The sequence below is a fragment of the Seriola lalandi genome, unplaced genomic scaffold, assembly GCF_002814215.2.
Source record: "Seriola lalandi dorsalis isolate HSWRI2012SDOR001 ecotype SW California unplaced genomic scaffold, Sedor1 jcf7180002054885, whole genome shotgun sequence".
NCBI classification, from domain to species: domain Eukaryota; kingdom Metazoa; phylum Chordata; class Actinopteri; order Carangiformes; family Carangidae; genus Seriola; species Seriola lalandi.
In genome coordinates this window covers 5,196,606-5,220,071 of record NW_019525437.1, presented here as the reverse complement: position 1 = coordinate 5,220,071, position 23,466 = coordinate 5,196,606, and the positions used below count along the sequence as shown (strand labels likewise).

Below are 23,466 nucleotides of genomic sequence, written 5' to 3'. Positions count from 1 at the left end.
CTGTACATGCACATACACACACACAAACACAAACACACATACAAACAGACACGCACACATACACACATACAAACACACGTACGCATAAACACACACAGACGTGCTAATTCCTGCCTGCATTGTGCCCAAGTTGGCAAGCAGGAGAGTGCAATGCTTGGGTTGAATGTCACGGATGAGTTAACCCAAAGAAAGACTGCACAACAACACTGGTGGGATGAGCTACTTTTATCCGCTGCCTCATGCCTGGACAGGATGGGTTTCACTGCGGCACGGGGGGACACGTGCCTCCGAGGGGGGTCTGAGATGACAGACATGGAGATTCAGCAGTTGGAAGAGTCCACAAGCTCGACTCTTTCACTCTACCGTTCCAGTGATTACAGCAGCCAGCAGTGGTCAGCCTCCCACCCTGATGTGAGAGCATCAGGCTGGGGTACATTATCTCCACGCCCCCCTCCAGCCCTCCAGAGACGAGCTGGCTTTCACATGCTGATGAGCCCAGAGATCACCCACGCGCTATAACTGTACATCCACACACAGTGAAACGACCGCACATGCATACAAATGCAATCCTGTATACACACACACACACACACACACACACACACACTTGCACACTTGCTGTCATGGTGTGTTAGGCAACACAAGAGCTGCCATGCACAACCAATGAGCTTATCTGGAGAACTAATTATCATGGCAATGAAAGGAGAAGGGATAGGAGAGTGGGAGATAGTGGATTAGAAGAACGGAAATCTGGATAGCAGGGATAGCGCAAGGGAGGGGGAGGAAGAGATGGATATTAGAGGAAAAAGGAACAGAGGAGCAAGAAAAGATGAAATGTAGAAGTGGATTACAGAGATGAGAGGATGGAGAACGAGGCCGAGCAGCAGGGAGTCAGAAGAAAAGAGGAGAGGGAAAAAAGTGTGGAGCAAGAGATGTTTTGTTCTCAAGAAAAAAAAAAAGTTTTTGCAGCATTTCAGAACAATTGCACAAAGTTCTGCAACATAAAATAAACAATCTGATGTTATTGGCAAACAAACAAGCATGTATAGAAGCTTACATCACTGGAACTAATAATGCCCACTCAGTGGACAAACTATCATTACAGTTCACATTAGCATAAGACATAACCACGCCGCGGGCACTTCCATTCAGCAGTTCAGTGAACGCTAAGTTCTGAACACTGAATTAAAGCCTGCAGGATACATGATGAAGGTTCTTAATGGCTTGTCAGCAATATTCACTAATGTTAATGTCGTCTGTGGAATAAATCTACAGAACAAAAAAACGTTTACCTGAACAAGCTATTTAGGCTTTTTTAGACTTGTTTCCAATGCAGCTTCACTTCTTTAAGTAGTTTAAGTGGTGAGTAACTTTAATAAATAAGGCAAATCATTCAATTGAGTATGATGTTATTATAGCTTCTTTATCTCCAGGGAGCAAAGTAGTTTGTACTGGATATACTCGAAAGGACATGTCAAGAAAAACAAACCACACTGTTTGCAATGTGCCATTCATTAGCAGATAAGATGAATTATTTTATACTACATATTCAAGATATACTAACATTATGATCCTACATTAGATTAGATAAGATTTAAAAAAAAGTCTTTATTGTTCCTGAGGGGCAATTTGGTTTGCAAGAGTAGTCAACACAACCAATACATCATAAATAATGCAACAAAATAGATAGATACATAAAACCATCTAACATACAGTAGATTTTATCATAATAAGTTACAGTAAGATATGAAGCATCAAGAATCCATCAGTATTTGTTAATTGCAATGACAACTAGGCCAATAACTTGTTTAAACAGCTGACGGGACAAATGACCTCTAACACAAACAAGATAGTAATGTTACTCAGGAGTTCGCCTAACCCCACAAGTTAAAATAAAAACAATATACTAGTGGTCTAGGATGCATGAACCACATAATTGCAATGTCTCCAATTAGATTTTTTTGTATATCTGTTGCCTGTTATCCCCCTCTCTCTCCCTCTCTCTCCATACTTATGTTGAAAAAGATCTACTAATGGAGGGCCAAGCACAGTTGATGACCTTGAGACAAAAGCAACAACATAGACAATAGACACGAGCCCCTAACCTCTCAAGAACCTATGTGAGAAATACCACATTTCATTGACACTGGCTCAAGAGTTTATGTGGGATTGAAATGTCATTTAAAAACCTGAAATATTCATTCATTAGCCATACCACTTGGGTCACGGGCAGGGTAGCCAATCCTAGCTGACGAGGACGGAGTACACCCTGGCCAGTTTGCCGGTCTATCACAGGGCTGATATACAGAGACAAACAACCATTCACGCTCACATTCACACCTACAGGCAATTTAGAGCCACCAATGAACCTAACCCTACATGTCTGTGGACTGTGGGGGGAAGCCAAAGTACCATGCATGCAAACTCCACACAGAATGACCTTCTTGCTGTCAGTGTCAGTGCGAACCACTGTTGGGTATATTTTGCATTAAACCCAAGAAATGTTTCAGTTCCGCATTTCACGCAAAGTAATTGAATCTGTTCATATGTTGCACTTTTTTTCTATTCCATGTCTCACACAATTCACATTGGTATCCTTGCAGCTTCCTTGCTGTTCTATTTGAGTCTTTTTATTTAGTTCAAACAGAGCTCAAAGTGCAAAGCTCATATCTGCACCTTTCTGTATTTGAATGTTGTAATGTAGTAAAATGAATAACTGTCTCTCCACAAAGAGACAGTTATTCTTTCTTCTGTCAGTTAAATTGAATTAAAAATCTAAGTCAGAGCAAGTGAAGTGGCAGAGGGCAGGAAGACATGTCAGCAGCACAAAGCAGGAGGAAGGGCAGCACAGCACTGATCTGGATAGGGAGTAGGAGGAAGCGGAGCGGTGATGGAGAGACAAGTCAGCTCAGTGCTGGCAGCAGGTTATCAAGGATGAGGCTTTTGAGGAGGGAGAAGAGGCCACAGTGTGCCTGTGCCAGAATGTTGGAGATAAGGTTTAAGTGTAGGGGCAGGACGGCGCTAATAGCTGCGTGCACTGGAGGAAGAAGTCAAGTGTATATGGGAAAAAGAGGCAGACAAGAGATGGTGGAGGTGTAATGGACAGCAGAGGTATGATGTAGAAGGAGGAGGAGCAGCAATGAAGATGAAAGAAGGAAAGGACAGGAAGCGTGAAGGAAACGGATAGATATGGGCACCAAAATACATATTGAATAACTGAGGAGCAAATTTAAAAGTGTGTGTGAGTTATTTGAATTGAAGTTTGATAGAAAAAAAAGAAGAAAATGTGTGTTGAGGTGTGAGAAGATTTCCATAGTCCCCCACTAGGTGACATCCAGCTGGAATATGATCCTTTCAAAAAGCTGCCTCAGGTCACTCTCCATTAAGATCCATGACTCGTGTGTAGATCCTGGACAATGTACAACAATGTCTACAACTGTACAGACAGCATTACTACAACCTGTGCGTATGGTGTGATTTTGATTTCCTATTTACAAATACCTCCTCATCTTGTGATGGTACAATAATTTGTACATGCTTACATCTCTGGCACCGATCACACCGGGTAGACAGACCATGAAGCTGCTTTATTTCTCTGTAGTTGTTGAAAATCCAAAGGAGATCCTATGAACTGTCCTACAATGTAGGTCAGGCTGCATTTATTGTTTGGTGAATAGATCAGCCTGTCTCTGTTGCCAAGTAGCGCAGCATTGCCAGACACTTAATTTCCGCACTGATTGGGTTGTTTCGGTTGGTAGGAGATCTTACTGCATCCTTCAAAAACTCCACAACGATCATTATTCCCTCGTAAGTCATCAGAAAAATAGAGTCCTAAAGTTAGTTTCCCTGAAATCAGCAAATTAGGAGCTACTTTTAGCCTTAAGATTTTTTGTGAATATGGGCCCAGATTCTCAGTAGGGACTTGGCAGCTTAAAGGAGGATATGAGAATATAACAGTAGAGTCAGAGGAGCCAGAGGAAGAGTACTGTGGTGATCAGGAAATGGAGAGTAATGTCACCTCCTGTTTAAAGCTCCACCTTTTACCCTTTTCTTTTCAATCTCAGCTTCTTCTTCTTCTGTGGAGCTTGTCTTCACATGTGAGAAATAAGAAATAGTTTCACATGTTTGTAATCATACTTTTTGGTTTCTTTCCCTAGAATGTCATACCAGGCAGTGCAGATAGATAAACTGAAACAGTTACAGTACATAGCACTGCACACAACTGTTGTCTTTAAATTTCTTTAAAAAAAAAAAAAAATGGATTAAATAAAACATAATTAGCAATCTTGAGGTCTTGTCAGATGTCTTTTTGATCTAAATTGAAAGCCAGTCCAGATGTTTCCTTTATGTGAAGCTAGGCTAACCCTGTCCTGACTCCAGCTCCATACTGCATGCACAGACATTAAAGTAAATAAGTAAATAAATATATTTTCCAAGATGTTAAACTGCTCCTATAATGTTGTCATATAAAATTGGCTTCACTAAACATCTGGCCATGCCCTGCTAAATGTTGGATCAGTGCTACGAAATAAACAAAGCAGTACTCTTTGAATACTTTGAATCGTCAAGAATTTGTGAAGTCCTCGTTTAAATATTTTCAAAGTTATTTTTAAGAAGCTATAAACCTGTGTTGCAGTTGTCCTCTCTCAGCGATATTCCTCCACTCCTTCCTCAGCTCAGCTGTTGATGCTGCTGCTCCAGCTGTTCTCCCTCTCTCTCGTGTTTCTGGACCTTTTGTGGCTCATCCTCTATTCCTGCCACCACTACATCCTAACAGTCTCTCTGACTGGGCAGACTAGGTGTGAAATCGCCATCGTCAGTTAAATAATAACCAAAGAAAGACATAATCTAACATAATCAGATGGCCAGATAAACCTGTGCGGAAAACATCACTCCCTCAGTCAATGCAGGCAACATGTCAACAACTACCCCATGCTGAGTTTAGATTTATTCAAGCTAACGTTCATTCAAGATGCGGATGATGGTCAGGGTTGAAACTTGGTTGTCTTTGGACAGTGGGCCCAGCCACTGCACATGCACGCAGTACGTTCTCATGCGCACCCTGAGTGACAGGCACATATTGGTCCACTGCTGCGGGATCCCACTGGGATTCGTCCTGGCATGCCCGATTGCCAGTCCAAAAATGTCAAAGAGAACGGGGACGGGGGAGAGACAAGGATTTGCTTGTTTATTCCAATAGGGGTGGACACCCCAATTTTCTGATAATATGCTGCCCCCAATTTATTTGGAGTATGAATTCTCACATGAGTGCCCATAAATGTGTTGATTACTTTTGAGTACTTTTCAGATTTTGAAAGTTATTTATTTTTCCTGGAACTTCTCAGGGGTCTGTTAGAGGCAGCTTTGTGGAAATATTAGTACCTGCCATCTGTTTTGTGTAGAGATAGTTTTACCACTTAAGTGACTACAGTCCCTGTAGCGCCTGGTACACCTGGTTATTTTTAGTTGGCAGAGAGCTAATGCAATTTTGTCTCATAAGCAGTTGTTTATAACTTTGTTTAAACAAGAAAATGCAATTAAAACTGTACCAGAGTTCTGGCATCTAATAGTTCTCCACTCATACAGTTTACTTTGAATTGGGTGAGGTTGTGATACATAGCCAACAACTTCAGGCATTGTAGTGGAGGGAAGAAGAGTTCCAGCAAGTGTGACAAACAGTGTTTTGTTCTGGTGAGGCAAATCAAAAACACTTGAAATAGTAAAATGTTCCACATGGTTTGGACCGCTGAAGGCAAAGACAGTGTTATAATTGTTGGAGGTTTTCAAAATCAACACCTTTCTCTAGAAATTAAGACTTTTGATTTGATTTTTTTTTTAGTTGGTTTCAGTGTGTTGATTTAATACTGTTAATGTTGTTGAACTCCACTGTTGATTATATCTGCTTCATTGAAACCACAAACTGTATCCCATTTGGACCAATTTGTCCCATTAAAAATGCATTAACCACAACCAGTATGCTGTTTAAAAGCTCAAAACACAAAATGGAAACTCCCAGAGAAGAGTTGTATATTTATATTTGCAATGTCTTATAGCTCTTTCTGTGGTTATGTGTTGACTAACTTCACTGTTTATTTGCTTAAGAGTTGTACTATTAAACAGCTAAAACATTGAGTCTTATTCAATTATATAGTCATATATGATACTGTGGCTGTATGATGTTTCTTACTCGAGTTTATTCATGTGTGTCCACCTCATGTGTGTGTGTGTACATGCTCATGCCCACATGTGTGTATGCAGGTGTGCGTGCTTATCCACCTGTATGTGTGTGTACTTTCCTCGGCTCAGCTCGGGAGCTAACAGGCGCAGAGAAGACTGCGACCGTCGCTGAGGAGACGGACATTGACGCAGAAGAGGTGAGCCAGGTGGCGGCGGTGGTAGCGGCGGAGGAGTTGAACGTCAACAGAGGAGTGACTGATCTGGACGCCACAGCCAAGACACCTGATCTAAACCACACAGAGAACAAGGTAAATCACACTCTGTATGTTTATGTACAGAATGTTGAGTTTTTTCCTTTTTGGCCAGCAGAGATTTATGTCAAATATCCTTGTGATCTTTCTCCACCAACATTACACTGCTGTGGACCAATGGCTGTTAACAAATAATGCACAAAATGATACACGCTAGAAAATACTGACAATGTGTGAATGTAGGTCAGTTCAATAAGGTTAAAAGTAAAACACAACTGTCATCTGAAGTCCACGAAACGTATTTTAGCGAGAGTTGGGGATTAGTTTCGAAATGCTTTGGTGAGATTTTGGATCTCAGCAGGGACAAAGAAAAATGTTGCTATGGCTTTTGCAGGCTGGCTTTCCTGAGGTAAAGGTTAATTTGCCCCAAGCTGGTATCTCTGGTCCCGACGTGGATTACTTTATTAAGAAAAAGTGCAAGATTTCAAAGCATCATCTCTCCAAAGCGCCCACAGTATTTCAAGGCCTGGACAAAACTGCAAGCTCTCACAGAAAAGGGTAAATGTGTGTTGCACCTTTCCTTGTTCTTTTCCACCAGTTCCTTTCCACCAATATGTCTCTCAGATCTGCAGGAGCTGGTCAGCTAGTGGTGCCTAGAGTTAAAACTTAAAACAGAAATAGCACTCATCCACTCTGCTGCCCACTGCTGGAACCAGCTCCCAGTGGATATCACATCCATGCAAACTGTAACTGGCTTTAAAAAGAAGCTAAAAACTGCTCTATTCTCCACTGCCTTAATTTACACATTTAATATTTGTACTTAATTATATATTACATGTTTTATAATCTGTGTTTTTAAACTGTTATTTCCACTATATATTTATTATCATTTCATTAACAGATTGCAACAGACAGCAACAATACAAAAATTTGGGATCAAAAATACCTACATTACACATACTCACACATCCACATACACTCACACTCAACTTGCACTAATATCAGATAACACAACTAAAACAAAAATATCTCCCTGTAATTGTTCACAATTTCCTTTCAGGTAAGGCCTACTTTTCCATATATAGCCATATATATTCATGTATGGTTCCCAGAGTTGAAGAAAGTCTTTCCACTTTCTCTTAACAATGTAATCTAGTCTTTTCAGACCAACACAGTCTTAAAGCTCCTTTGTCCACATTCTCATTGATGGAGCATCCACACTCTTCCAACATAGTGCAATGGCTCTTCTGGAGTGAAGAGGTCCAAAGTCTAGAAGTTTAATTTGTTTTAATGTTTGTAGAAAGTCCTTTGGATATATTCCAAGACCACAGATTTTGACATTTAAAGGGGACTTTAGTATCAAACATCTCTTAATCATCATATTTGGACACTCCCACACACAGTGGAATAGAGTACTTTTCTCTTCCAACCATTTAGTACAAACACCTGGAATATTAGGAGACATAATGAGCTATGGTTACTTGTAAGAAAGAAATGATTTCAGTTACTTCCAGAAGCACCAAGAGGGACAATAGAAATACTCTCTCTCTGACACCATGTGTCAATACACAGTTTTAGTCCAAGAAAAACATTTATCATGATCTTGGATCCTTCAACTAACTAACTACCTGACCTCTTGCTAAAAGGTAGACACTAGGCTAGGAAGGATATACCAACATTTTTCTAGAGAGGCTTTTCACTTCATTTGTGAAGAGAAGATTTACTGCAGGTGCTTTAGGGGGATTGACTGCTTTGAAAGTGGTTGAGGTGCTCACCATGAACAATGACATACCTGCTTCACATCCAGCAAAGAATCTGTCTGCTCTCTCTGTCTATACTGTCTTTGCTGTCAGCTCTGTGATAAAGGCAGACACGGCCAAAAAAAAAACACACAACAAGCAAACAAAGAAAGAATATCACAAAAAATTACCTGAAGGTTAAAGGTCCCATATCTTCCACCTTCCTCCTGTGTTTAATTTGAAGTGTTGGTCAATAAGAAGATATATTTGTGGTTTTAAGAACCAAAAACCATCTCAATGTAGTTTTACATCTCCTCTCTCAGGCTTCTCATTGGAGCTCTAGTAACAACAGGTTGCTGACTGTTTTCTAAGTGGTCAAATAAAAATAAAGCAGATTTCAGGTAAACACTCAGAGAAACCAAATCCTGCAAGGTTGGATGGTGGGTCCAGGTGGGCGGGACTTTGGGCATGGCTGAGAGCGGTGACTGCATTGTTGTTACATCACAGAGTTCCAGAAGTCCCGACGGTTTGTTCTAAGGCCCAGTCTCTGAATACAGGCTGTGTGCATTTATCTGTGGACTGAGCGCTTTGATATACGTTCACAGTATTAATATAGAACTAGATTTTTTTTTTTTCAGTTCTGTGACATCTTTCAGAGCACAGACACTGTAGACGCACCTATCACCTGTAGGGCCCGGTGCTGTTAAACCAGGTAAATACTAAAACGGTAATACTAAGCGTCTGCCATTTATACCGTTGTATAGTGTGAAACCGGTAACTGTTTCATCTCTATATAGAACCTAGAGCGGCTTTAAATTCAAAGAGGACATGGACATTGACCTTTATATGATATGGGGCCTTCAAATGCCATTGAATTTTTTGGCATAATTAAGGCAAACAGATGTTTGTGTATTAATGTTAGAGTTAGAGACAAGAAGTCAAGGAAAAAGCTCCACACAGATTCGGTTATAAAATGCATCAAAATCTGGAGTCAGCTCAGGTTAAGGTTTGAAAACCTGGCAAGAAATCAGAAATCTGCTCATTCCCCTCCTGCCAGCCTGACCCAGGAGTGTAACACTGGAAATCCAAGTTTACACAAGATTTTCTAGTTTAATGTCTTTCCTTTAGGCCTCAAATGAAAAATGTCTCTGACTTTGATTTGAACACACATGCCTGTATTAACCAGCAGTAAAATCAAATTAACACCAGGTGTAGAAATAGCTCTCTGTCTGCCACTATCATGTTTCTATTCCGAGGCTGTCGGCTGCATGTTGGCAGCTGAGCACCAAGACTACTAAGCCAGTCATCCAGCTCACGTGTTTGTGTTTGTGCGGCCTCATAGTGTTAGAGATATGATACAGCTCGGTCAGACCGTCTGCTCTCTGGCCTGTGGAAACTCGCCACCAGCAGTCTATCTATAACCAGAGGTGTGTGAGCGCCGGTAGCTGTGTGGCTCAGCTGGCAGAGCGGTGTAGTAGCCGGGATTTCCAGCAGTATGCAGCGGTGTAATTGTGTTTTTGATGGAGGCAGCAGCAGGAGGAAGACACTGCATGATGAGGGCAGATGGGGGGTGGGGGGGGTGGCGGTGGTTGATGTTTATTACATTACTCTTTGGCTCCAGAACTTCAGCTCTGCATTGAGTTGGCAGCAATGTTGCATTATAATCATTTTATTATGTTTTTTATTTTTTTATCACTTCCCCCTGCCGGGCTCTGCTGAGGGAGAGCACCTGGACCGGCTCCATGTGCTCCATCCTCACTGCGTTGTTAAGGGGAAAATATTGTTTATAGTTTCAAAACAATTTAGAGAAATTATTGCTTTTCATAGTTTCAAGATGCAATATTGTCTCCTAAATGTTTTCATCCCCTGAATCTCAGAAACATTATTGGACTCATATAAACATAAACATATCTGTAAAACATATTTGATTAGTTTTCTCATTATATCTGCTCCTGGCGACTATAGTGTGATTAACATGTTTAATTTTATGCAGGGAAAGATTGTGATTTTGGTTAAATATAGGAGAAGTCAAAATTGACGTGAAGCATGTCTCCCACACAGAGGATGAGACAGTCCCAGACACTCCTGTAGAAAGGCTCTGGGCAGTGGCTGTGCACTGCACTTTAACGGAGGTCATCATCCATAAAAAAAGAAAAATACAGTTTGAAAGTCTTGTGATGAAACATAATGGCACAAGGGAAAGCTATTCAGTCAAATTTGTATTTGTATTAAAGTACTGGAGTATTTGATTTTTAAAAATACTTATTTAAAATTATTTTTTTATGTCAACACATAATTGTATTGTTCCACACTTGATTTACAGAACCTAATGACTCTGAAACAAGCTACTGAATGAACTGACTTACTGTAGAAACTGTAGAATAAAAGCCTGTAGAAAAACACAACTGAATCAACAAAAAGAAAAAGTGGCGCGAACTACTACAAGCTGTCTGTTTAAAAGTTTATCTGGAATTTTAAAAAAATTACAAACCTTGACGTGCTTTCTCTAGTTGGATGGTGAATTGCTGAAGGCAGTGATAGAGTTTGGTTGTGGTAAACACAGCAAACATTTTAAATGAAAACCATTTTTGCTTCTAAAATTTCAAACACGACCTTGAAATAAGGCCACAATGCTCTGATGAAGAATCTTCTGCTTCATTTTTTTAATCTATCCCAGCCATCGTTAGGACACTGCCAGGTTCAAACTCAACTGTTCAAACATGACTGACAGTGGAGGAGTTGGCTGTGATTGATTTTTCTCGGTGTGCGGTCTATGGCATTTTCAAAATAAAAAAATAAATAATTCCACAGACTAAAAGCTCTGCTTCAAAGTAAGTTTACTTCATAGAAATGTAGTGGACTCAAAAGTACAATATTTGTATTTCAAGTGTAGTGGAGTAAAAGCCTAAGAGTTTCCAAAAAAAAGAGAAAAGAGAAACTCAAGTACAGCACTTGAGTTATTGTACTCTGTTACTGTCCACCCCTCCTGAGGACTAACTGGTTGGTCTTGCAAATGTACGTCTGGTTAACCAGCCCACCTCTGTCAAGGTGTGGCACATCGACGCTTCCTGTAGCTTTTCTGTTAACTTCCAGGACTGAGACAATCTGCAGCGTGGTTAGGGTCATGAAAGTCATCGATTTCACCATATCCACAATCTTTCGTTTTAGTGCCCTAAAGTTCACAGTATGTTTCAATCAGAGTGCCAACAGTATATGATAACCTTTGTAGGAGAGTGGGATCAGGGGGGGCCGAATCCAACTATTTTTGTACCATTTTATAAAAGACAACAAAAACCCACTTTATACAGTCATTGTCCAGGTGTGTGGAGGTGCATTTGAGCTTCTCTCTGGAGTTTTTCTTTACACCATCCCATTTGAAGGAACAAGTGTCATATATGCTTTTAGAAATGTCATGATTTTTTAAACTTACTGCAGCGTTAAAACCAAACAACACATGAAGCTGGTGTAGTTTCTACAGCTACAGAATAAAAATATCGGGAAATCAGCCACATCTGATGGAGTCACACGACAAGGCTGCAACCTTTCTTATCCAAAAAAATAAAAAATATCATTGCACCAACATTCATCACCGAGCGCTTTTGAGACAGAAGCTGTGGCCTTAAAGTTGCAGCATTTGTCAAAATTATCTCAGAGGGCAAATCTGCCAACACGACTAAGAAAATGTCTTGTTCTGTTTCTGCTGCTGAGCTGAGTTTCTGAATTATTGATGCTTATTGCACAAAACCTGATTCAAAGAAAAGTTTTTTGTTTTTCACCTTGCCACTAAAACTGTCAAAAGCCCCCCCTCTACAGGAAAGAGCCCTGATCTGTAGTTAACTCTGGGTAATTATGTATTTCCTTAGGCAGTCTAAATTAATGCTAAATAATTAACCAGATCAGCTGCTAGGCAACACCCCTGGCCAGAGTTTCTTCAACTTTTCATCAAGACCCCAGTGAGAGTGATATGTCACCTCAGGCTCCAGACTCGCCAAAACAAACCTGTTCACTCGCGTCACCGAGAACTCACCAGAGCAGGACTCTGGGACACATTCTGTGTCCCGACTAGGAGTTACAAAAACCAAAGCTATTCAGCTGTTTAACAGTCTCTGGGACCCATTAATGTAGAGTTATGAAACCTTTCATTACAGCCCCTGATTGAAAGCAACATGGCGTGAAATCACTGAAACAACGAGCTCCCAGCAATGACCTCTATTCTCAGGTCATTGGAGGAAGTGTGTGTATTTGTGTGTGGCTGCTTTTGTGCGTACATATACTGTATGTGCTCTCTTCAATTTTCCTCCTTTGACAGATTTGTCACTCTTAACAGTTTGACAGATTAAATGGGAATGTGCAGGGACAAGTGGGGGGAGGGGGTGGTAACACTGAATAAGATGTGTGTGCCCGTGTGTATGCATTTTTATGTGCGTGTATGTTCGCTAGCAGAGGGATTTGATGCACTACAGGGTTTCTCTGGAAGCCCATGAAAGGGAAAGCAGCCTGCGAGTGTTAAAGTTCATTCTCCTCCTGTCAGCTCCCGTTAGACTGACAAATCTCTTGGCGCCCTGCGTTCAAACGCTCCCAGAGGACTCAGGGAGAGCACGCATCAATCCTACCTTGGGCTTTGTGTCCACAGGGTCGAGTCAGGACTTTGACTTTTAAAGGGCTTGAATTAAATACAATACAAATTGGAAAGACAAAATTTGGAGATAAATACATTTTACACACTTCAAGAGGCTGCGCTGTGTTTTGTGCAGGCAGGTGGTCATCAGTGCTTCAATAAAAAGCATGTTGAGTGTGTAGAGTGTTGTGCATAACAAAAGAAAAAGAAAGAAAAAAGATCAGACTCCGCATGAAACAAAATGTCAACATGATTTCAAAGCCCTGTGTTTATAAGTTGCTATTCAAAAACTGGAGATCAGTGCAACAGTTTAAGTGAGAGGTGTTATTTCCTTTGTGTGAATTAGAGACGTGGAGTGTGTTTGTGCCTTCGCACAGGCTTGTGTGCTTTAAAGTGAGGCTGTACAACAAATGCTTTGATAGAGGTTTTTGCCTCTGGCCCACTTTCAGATGCTGTCAGGCAGGTGTAAACACTCTGATCTCTGAGTGTAGTGCTACAGGCAGCGCTCCGCTGACAGAACTCCTGCTCTCTTTTTTTTCTCTCTCTCATCCCATCATTAGTTTGCCTCAGTTGATCCAGACCTGAAATTACAAACACAGCCTTATGTGGATGATTACTGAATGGGCCTAATGGGCACAGGCTTAGGGGCCCAAAGGGTCAGGGGGGCCACCAGTCCAGAGCCTCTGTTTGAAGTGATAGTTAGCAAGAAAGTCACAGATCTCAGTTCAAATAAGGGATGTTCTGATCTATATCTGACTCTTCAGTTTTGGGTGTCTGCTCAACCCAATCCAGTAATTGTTTTTTTGATAACACTTTATTTACAGATTCGTAATTTCCAAATAAATAAATAAAAGACATTTCCTCAAAGGAACTGTGTAATCAGAATGAGAACTAGAGATGATGATTAGTTGGTACATTTCTAATGTAGCATGTCCAAATGTGAAATTTGAAATACAAACAAACATATATGAATAATACATTTTCTATTAATGGGCAAATACTGAATTAACATTCATTCTGGTTTAAATTGAGCTTTTCTTTTAAGGACAGTCGTATGCTCCTCATGATTTGTACCAAATAACAGTTCTTTCCAGGAAACTTGATGAAAAATATTAGAAAATACAATAATGTATGGAATTTTTTTGTTTACTTTGGCCTTTATATTACTACTGCAAGTCATACTGTATAATTAAAATACAGTAAAATCATTAAAGCAGTTTAAATGAGAACAGCAGAATGTCTGCTTTAAAACAAATAGAACCTGCATCTCAAAATTTCCTTTCCTATGTTTTCTACATTGTGCTGTGTTTAGTATAATATCAGTGCAGAGGAGTGTCAGAGTGGATCTACTGATATAGGAAGCTTTGGCAGCTTCTCTTCATCCCTAGAAACTTAAAGGTCCCATATTTTAAACTTTTCTTGGGGCATGGCTGAGAGCGGTGACTGCTTTGTTGTGACATCACAAAGTTACAGAAGTCCTGTTGGCTGGTTTTAAGGCTCAGTTACTGAATACAGGCTGTGTGCATTTCTCTGTGGACTGAGCGCTTTGATACTTTCACAGTATTAATATAGAACCTAGACCTGCTTTATAATCAAGCAACACATAGAAATCTCACTTTATACTATATGGGACCTTTAATACTGAGGTTCAGATGATGTTTTTGAGCCAACACCTTCAGGTGAACCTGACAGACACAAAAGACTCAGAGACATCTGGTGTTTGCATGCTGCCCAAGTGTGGTGGTTATTTATTGGTCCATCATCCAACACCCTGATTTTATGCAAACTTTACACTTTGAGCCCTACTATAAATAACAGTGAAATTAGCAGTGTGTTATTTGTTCGGAATGATCCAGTCTAATCAATATTTTCAAATTGATCAGTAAAATGTTTGTTCAGTGCATGTTTTTAATATTCACTTACAAGTGAAGAGAAGTAGTAATTCTCTTACAGAAACTTGACATGATGATGATCCTGGTATTAACTTGTCTTATCTAAATTGCTTCTCACCAAAATTCCCAAGTGCTGCTTTAATAGATGCTTTTACTAATTGTTCTCATAACTCATTTTTTGTCAGTTGTTTTTGTGAGTTTGTTTTGTGTTGCTTAATTTTGTGTCCCTTTTCTATAAGCAATTTATTGAATTTGATTATTATGAATGGTGCTAATATTTGAGCAGTTGGTATGCAAACAGCTGACGGTATTTTCCATATGAGACTCAAGGGATTTAATGCATTACTATAAAACACACCCCCTACGGTGCAGTACAGGGTTTTAGCACCAAAGTAGGAATGTCTGTTCCTCGCTCCGAAAGCTTTTATCCATGGAGACTGCAACCACCATGAATTTTTTTTTTTTTCACACATAAGAGTATTTACTTGTCCTTGGGACAACGGTGCGATGATGACATTAAGATTTGTGTAGGTAGGAGAGAGGAGGTGTAGAAATCACCTTTTTTCCTGTCTGTGTGACTTGGAAATGAAATGTGTCCATACAAAACATGCAGCCATCGATGTAGAGTAGAGAGGCGGCAGAGCCAGGAGGATTAACAACGAGTTAGACATGGGACACCTTCCCTAAAATGCAATCAATACGTTTTTGAAGTTTCACTCAAATCACAGAAGCTGAATATGAGCTAGGACTGGAGAAAGAATACCAAAGAAGGAACTAATGTGCCTAAAGTTCAAGCATATCATGTCAGGATTACACTGACTTTAATAAAAAGATACACACAGTATCTAAAACATATCTAAAACAAAATAATAAAGTTACAGGACCCAAAATATTAGCAAAAAACCCCATTTGCTTCTTACTTTGCCATTAATCCAAAAAATGTTAATGCAAGATTTAATATTCTTTTAAAAATAAGCATTGTCAGACTTATTGTAAGGTTTTGGAACAAATTTCTCTATTATTGGCTCTGATGAAGACATCTTCTTGGATTATAAAGGCAGATGTAAAGGCAGTTCAAGTTGTAAGTATCCTCAGATTCAGTAGACAAACAACATTAGACAAATTGAACTTTAAACCTGATTTTTTTTTCTCCATCATCAGGTTTGTCACTGTACATTATTTCTGACTATCATCAATACAAGTCCCCATGTCAACCAAAGATCTCTGAAATATACGGCAAAAATGGAATTGAATTCATCATATAAATAAAATCAAATGTCATCCACATACAATGATGTAATTTGACAATCATTTCCAGTCGTAAGCCATTACAATATGTTCATTAGATCTGAACATGGAAGCAGTTCAGTTGTAACAGCAAATAGAGCAGATATGGCAGGACATCTCTCTCTCTCTCTCTCTCTCTCTCTCAACCACATTAACAACGGCAGCTTGTCCAAGTATGATCAAGTTTTTTAACTCTGGGGCTCTGTTTGCTCCCTCAATCAACATGAATATTGTAAAATATTGTAAGACTCAAAAGGACTTATCCTGGACCAGAGCTATTAGCAAACAGAGTACCTAGAAAAACCTAAGAAAACACACGTGCGAAAGCTGAACAGGCGGACCAGTGTGATTAGATATCAAATTAATTTGTTTCCAGTATATCCAGGCTTCGGCCAGTTCTGCTGTGGCAGCTGAAGCAGCCAGAGAGAGGGTCAGGAGGGGAGAGCTGTAGCTGATGAAGAGGGAGATGTAGGAGAGGAGGAGGAGGAGGAGGAGGAGGACAGCAGCCAACATGCTGTAGGAGAGCCAGCTAGGGCAGAGGTGGCAGGTGAGATTGACAGCAAACGCAGAGATAGAGCTGTGTATATTGTTCGGTTATTTATTTGTCACAAAGCAGTTGGCAATCAGAATATTTGGAAATGATCAACATAGAAAAATAGAAGCTAATTCTGCAAAGAACCCTGGACAGGAAGTCTTTTCAAGTCTTAATGCCAAAATGTTGGCTAGTATCTAATAAACCATAATGAAAATGCAAACTGTATGCTTTTCTTTTTGTCCCCAAGTGATTTAAATTTGATGTAAAAGCCACCCAAAACCCACATCTCCTTAGCTTTAAACTTGTGACCTCTGTGTCGCAGGGACTCACACTCACACTTGGCCTGTTTCCCTGGCTGCGTCCTCAGCTGCCTCACAGGACAGAGATTTATCTTTTCAATACTCTTCACACAAGCAGGCAATAAAAATACAGCCTATCTGTTGACCCATTTATAAAGGAGAGACCAGACTCAGTATTTCACTGCTGGGATTGTTTCTCTTGTTAGCCGCGCAGTCTGATGATTTGATTTTTCAGTACCTTGCACATGGGAATGTTTTCCTATGAGTCGCCAGCTGAAAACGAACTACAAGAAACCGAACAAAGTGTAAAGCCTTTCTAATGTGTTAATTGGCATATTCATGACATCACATCAGATTTGCATTCTTCTGTGTGTCAGCCAGTTTCAGCTCTTTATCAGTTTGCTTCTCTCCTCCTCTCTGTACTAACATATACAGTATTTTAATACAGCTGAATACTCAATAAAGCTGTTCTCATTTACGTTTTTCTGTTTCTGTTGTTAGACAATGAGAGTATGAAATAAAGTATGCATTATGTAATAAGTATGTATATGTGAAATATGAAATAGTGACTGAAACATGGCCCATTGAGACTACATGTGAACTGTTAAGGGGTGTCCCGATGGCTCACCTGGTAAAGCCCTCACCGTGAAGGCTTAGTCCTTACCGCAGCGGCCTGGGTTCGAGTCCAACCTGTGGGCCCTTTGCTAAATGTCACCCTTCACTCCCTTATCGGAGTAGAGGCAGAAAAAACAAACAAACTTCTAAGCTGCTGCTCTGCTGCTGCTAAAATCCCGATTGTCTAACTGCCGGTTTATGATATGCCAGTTTCTTTGATTGAGTGTAAACAGAGACATTTTCAAAAGAGACAGCAATACAGCAACAGATAATGCACTAACCCGATGACAAGATTACCACTAATAATATCCTCAAGAGACCAGAATGAACTGCAGCCACTGCACCTTTTGTGCTTTAAAGGGCACAGCTCTTGGATTTTGCTTAAGTAGAAGATATAACTGTGGCTCTGACTAAGCTTTCAGACCTGTTGTCGGATTTTGTCAAAACAATATGTGGAAAACTGCATGAGTTCACAAAGTCACTAAATCAATTCTAGTCCGTGACTGTACAGTTGCGTCCTATATATACACCACTTGTAGAAAGTAGTAACAAAGCTTTTTAGTAAGTAGAAATTATTTGGTTACCACCTGTTCATGGCTCAGTTTACCAAATGACTGAGATTGAACATTTGGCACACATATGTTCAGTGTACGCAGATTTCAGATGCGATTATTTCTTATACTGAGCTAAAACGACCATCTGAACGAGAGCATATCAGTGTGAACATAGCCTTAAACTACTGCCATATAATGATGGTTAGAGTTGATGGTATGATCCGAAGCCACAGTAGGCCGATCTCGCAGGCTTCTTTCTCAAGAGCTCCAGATAAAGTTGGAAATCTGTAGCTGACGCTGTCTGCAGTGAAGGATGCCAGATCCTGTCTAACCTTTTAGTGTTTTATTGTCTGTGTGTGTGGGAGGGGACAGTCTGTTTGACAGACAGAGAGCAACTAGTGTAATCACAGCTGGAGAATGAGAAATAAAGACTTCCTTTATCTCGTGTCATCTATCTTTAGTTTCAATTCTGTCTCATTTTCCCTTTTCATTTCTTTTACATTCTTTAACGAGGCAAAAGATAAAGGCAGTTTCCAGCTGCTTGCTAACAACCTGTATTAGCATGTGTATGGGTGGGAATTTGATGGTAATAGCTGAGTTTCCCTCAGGCAGACCAGACTTGAGCAGTTATCATGAGGACTGCTTTTCTCCCTCCTCTTTATTCCCCCCACTTAGTAGAGGAGAATATTCAAACTGTCTTCTGTAATTGGCTTTAACTGTGTTAAACAGCTAAACAGGATTGAGTATACAGAGGTGGATTGTTGTTTCTCATTCTGTACAGTAAACACAGTGCAGAGAGGCTAAAACAATGTTTGAACATGCAGCAAACTCAGTCAGCAAACTCAGAAAGACTGCATTTGTGTTTGGATGTGGGCTTGACTGAGTGTGTAGATAAATGCTGTGTCTCAAATCATATACTTCATGTACACTCGCTGGTGTAGTGAGTGAATTTCAACAGGGAAGTGTAGTTGCTGCTGTTGTGCACTCACCGGAAATGACAATCGCAACAGGTGACAGCAATGGACGCCCACCTGCCGGCTGTTTCGCTCACCTTACTTCAAAATGAACATTCTGCTTTCCTATGTGACCATCCCGTGTTCTGCGATGTGGAAATTAGGCAGCCATCGTGCCGACGATGTGTCCTTCTTCTGCCGCCGTTTTCACAAGTTTGAAAATACATCAGTGATCCCTCTCCTTCCGCAAGCCAAGATGGCGAATGTTGAGGATGAGAAATGTCCATCCATGTTTTGAATGCACCTGGGTGTTACTGCTGCATGTTGCCATACTTGTCAATGAGAACACACTCAAAATAGCAAGTGTATGGAAGTACACGAATTGAGAAACAGCACTAGTTGTATATAAGCATTCATGATGGATTCATCACTTGTCTCAGTTTTTGTCTCTAAAAACGAGAACTGACTGCTGTGGATCATTTTCATCCATCCCTCCATCATCTACGTTCCTTTACTTATTTATGCGTCCCACATGACAACTCTGAGTTAACCACCTTTGAAAGATGATGGATCCTTTCGCCACTGCAGCATTTTTATGAATTAATTTTTTGTTTCCCGGTGCCTGTACACAATACGATTACAAATGTGTTTTGTTTTCTCAATAATCTTCATCCAATAAGTGTCCTATTATGCATCTTTCACAACATTTTTTTTTTTTTTTTAATTTGCCATAACCACTCCTAGCTTATGCAGCCATTTTTGAGGAGGCACCCCAGGTTTCGGCAGCTAGGAATAATTTGCCCGCCCAATCTTCATAGCTGTTCGGGCTTACTGTGCCGTGGCATTTTTGAAATTACAAATATTGGCTCAAGGGGACGCTGTAATTGCAGGTCAAAACAAGGTGACATTTTTCAGCAGGAGAATTCTGTTTTGGCCAGAAGGAGAAAACGTTCACAGCTGATTTGCCTTTTCATTGCCTCTTTATATGTTTTGGCTGCTTCTTTAATGTGCTGTTAAAGCTGCATTATGGGATTTGTGATCACCAGGGGGCAGAAATATTCCACAGCAAAATCACAGAAATGAGGTCTTGATACACTTGAATCCTTAAGTCCTAAACTCACTTAGCTCTTATTGATAGCATGTTAGCAAAGAGTTGTCTACTTATACGTCAAGCAGACACAGAGTTACAAATGCAAGTCCCCTTTTCATTGTTGTTGGTCCTTGCATTCAACTGCACAATTTCAGACTTCTGAACTTCCACCCACTTCTCCAAATTGTGAATTAAAATGGCAGGTAGTGCAGACTCTGCTTGAGTTTTTTGGCTGAAAACAGCTGTCTACAATGTCATATAGGAGGGTTGATCAGGCAGCAACATCTAGGGCTGAAAAATGAAGCCAACTTGAAAGTGACAAAAACTGCAGTTCCTCCAATGACCACTAGAGTCTGGCTCCAAAAGTGAGTCAATCTCCATCGACTCCCATGTTAAAATGTCCAACTTTACAGCAGAAATAAACATGTTTACAACCTGGTACAAAAACAGTTTTGTTCTCTATAGCTAAGTTCCTCCTTCACGACAACTGTTTCTATAACGCACCTGTTTACATTTTATTAATGCTTAGAGTTCCGCATTATTGAGGGCACGGTCGCTTTTAGTGACAGGTGGGTGAGTCTATGCTTGCGACAAACCGGAATCCACCAAAGTCTCGGCTCCACACACGCCCCTCCTCTTTGCCTATTTTTGGATTAGCCGGGAGTTAGGGGCAAAGTAAGGCACTGGCAAGATGGCGACGGTGGAGCAGTTCACAGTGAGCTTCAAAACCACTCTTCAGAAACCTGTGGGTGACTTCACAAAGGCTACATCCGTCCATTTACAGTCCATGGAGTTGATGAGAGCCATTAAATTTAAGCCATCAAATTTCCAATACCATGAGCTGAAACAGGCTAAGAGCTGTGTAGAGTTGCTAAGTTTCTAAGAACTACTTGTCAGACAGTCAAATAGCCCAACAACAACAACCCCCCTACCCCCACACCACACCTTTCCAATGTCGGATAATAGACATTCTGACATTCACACCCTCCTCACACCGTGATTGGTCAGTTGTGTGGAGGTGAGAAAGGAGTTGGGGTTTGAACTTCTCTCTCTCTGTATTTCTGTCACTTTTCACATAAACAACCAAAGCAACACTGGATCCCATCCAGAAGAGACTGTCTGAAAGTGTGTGCTGTCATCCTCACATTTAAATAATATCACGTCTCCCTCCTCTCTGTGTCACCCAGCTTTTCACCCTGCCTTCAATTGTGGCTGTTCTGAAGAGCTGTAAACACCTTTGATTTCCAACACAATCTGATAACAAGACATAGGAACCACTTCTTTTCTAGTATGACCTGGCCCTTAATGGCACTTTCACATTTAAAGCAGTCATTTATGTAAATGGTAAATACAGTTGCACTTGTATAGCACTTTTCTAGTCTTACTGCCCACTCAAAGCGCTTTAAAATACTTGCTACATTCACCCATTCACTCACATTCACACATCACACTCATACACTGATGGAACAGCCATCAGGGGCAATGTGGGGTTCAGTATCTTGCCCTTCGACATGCGACCCGGAGAAGCCAGGGATTGAACCACCGACCTTCTAATTAGTGTATGACCCACTCTACCTCCTGAGCCACAGCCGCCCCAATGTCAATGTTTAATGTCAAAATACGGCTTTTTAATTTTTTCCTCCGTCTTTATGCTTATGTCACTACCCAGAAATATCCAACCGACTGTGGAAGATTCTGCTTCGTCTTTCCTGTGGCAATAGGTTAATCCATCATTGTTATAAGAATTGATGGCATAGTAATAGTAAAGTAAATATATTTTAATGGCGTACTGTTGGAGATGACTGCTCATGAACTTCTTTTCCACCCATATTCTATCTCGTTCTCCCGCTGCTGACTGTCTGTTTACGTCTGTCATCTCTTTCAGTTTCTGATTAATTGAGAATAGTTCCTGAGTCCACAGTGCTTGAAATCCAAACATGTCACCATTTCTGCTCTCTGTTTGTCTGAATGCTGAATCATCTTATTCACTTTTCCGATTACTGAACTTCTACTCTTTGCCTTAACATCCCTTAGTTCGCGGCCGAGCAGTCGTTTCAGGTGTCCGCAAAAGAGGCACTTCAAGAGAAAGTGAGTCCATTTTATTTGATCTTTGATGTTTCTGAATCTCTGCTAACAAAATTTCCCTTGCTCCTTCTCTTTCACGCTCACACACACACACGCCCACACACACACACAGACACACACAGCCATTCATTATGCAATGGCACCAAACAACCTGTCAACTTGGATAATTTCGTCTCATTAACCTAAAAGATCCACCTCAGACAGGCGATCAGTCACACATCCCTCTCATGGAGAATGTGTCTCACTGTGTGTCTGTGTGTGTGGGCAAACCATTGTCTATGTGTCACCAGAAGGTGTTTTAAACAGAGACAGATGGTGAAGTGTTTTGGCATGGATTCCTTAAGGCAGGTTCAGGTTCAATTTAATCAGGTGTCGACTTTGTTCGCTGACCCCTCCCTGCGTCAAAACTGCAGTCACTTTGAAGTACTCTGTGTGCCCTGTTAGACATGTGACATAGTCTGGATTCAGTCAGCAGCCTGATTGTTCAAATCTGACAGCAATGTGACTGTTTGATGTCCAGCAACCGGTTGCTGTGGATCTACTGTAACTGGTACAAGCTGGAGGTTACAACATCAGGAACCAGTAGAGCTAAGATTGTATGGCCAATTGTGTTCCCCATTTTTTATAAACTACCAGTGGAACAGGAACTTGCTAGGTAGCACTGTAATAATAAAAGGCAGTTGAGCCGTGCTAAATCACATTAAAAATTAAGGTAACAAAATAACAAATTATTCCAACATACAGCTTAAACATTATTTATTTACATTGCTTGCTTTCACATTCAGCATGGGACACTCACAACACTTTTCTGATTGAAAGTTCCTCTCCAGACATGTTTTATACCATGTAAATCCTCTGTATATCCTCTGCTATGATTAATATTTTGGTTAACATAATTTTCTCACATACAAAGTGAAAAATATCAAAAAGTGGGTGTCAAGTTGATCTACTGTTACTTCCTAATTGAGAAATCTGGATCAGTTCTTGAGCCCCGCCCACCACCTGCTTGCTCCAGGTGGACAGGTGAAAGAGCAGAGAGCATCAAGAAGGTTAGAGGAGGAAACATCAGAGAGACTCAGCCACATGTTTGAGCCTCAGTCAGACCCAGACTCAGATGGGGAGTCTGTCGAGAACAGAATCAGAGACTAGCAGACATATCAGTTAGCATAGTTAGCATCTTTTATTTGTTTATGCTGTTTGTTGGCTTGAAACTGGCAGTGGCTGACACAGTGTTAGCAGTTGTGCTAATGCTAACTCCAGCTCTCTGAACTGACATGGTTTCAGATTTGTTTAGCCCCACGACATTGACGTTTATGACATATGAAACCTGTCTGAATATGTTTTTATGAGATTGTCATTGGTTCACTGCAG

At 40.6% G+C, this 23,466-nt stretch overlaps 1 protein-coding gene across 4 annotated transcripts in view; it reads left to right on the top strand.

Moving 5' to 3' along the window:
- LOC111671722 (carboxyl-terminal PDZ ligand of neuronal nitric oxide synthase protein-like) overlaps positions 1 to 23,466 on the top strand; it is a 187,875-nt gene that overhangs the window by 112,551 nt on the left and 51,858 nt on the right. Inside the window, exons 7-8 of one of the 4 annotated variants that reach the window (XM_087180044.1) lie at positions 6,259 to 6,485; positions 22,045 to 22,098. In XM_087180044.1, coding sequence (XP_087036170.1) covers positions 6,259 to 6,485; positions 22,045 to 22,098 — 281 coding nt within the window. The remainder of the gene's footprint in view (positions 1 to 6,258; positions 6,486 to 22,044; positions 22,099 to 23,466) is intronic. The other 3 variants (XM_023428885.2, XM_087180045.1, XM_023428886.2) reach the window with 3 other exon arrangements.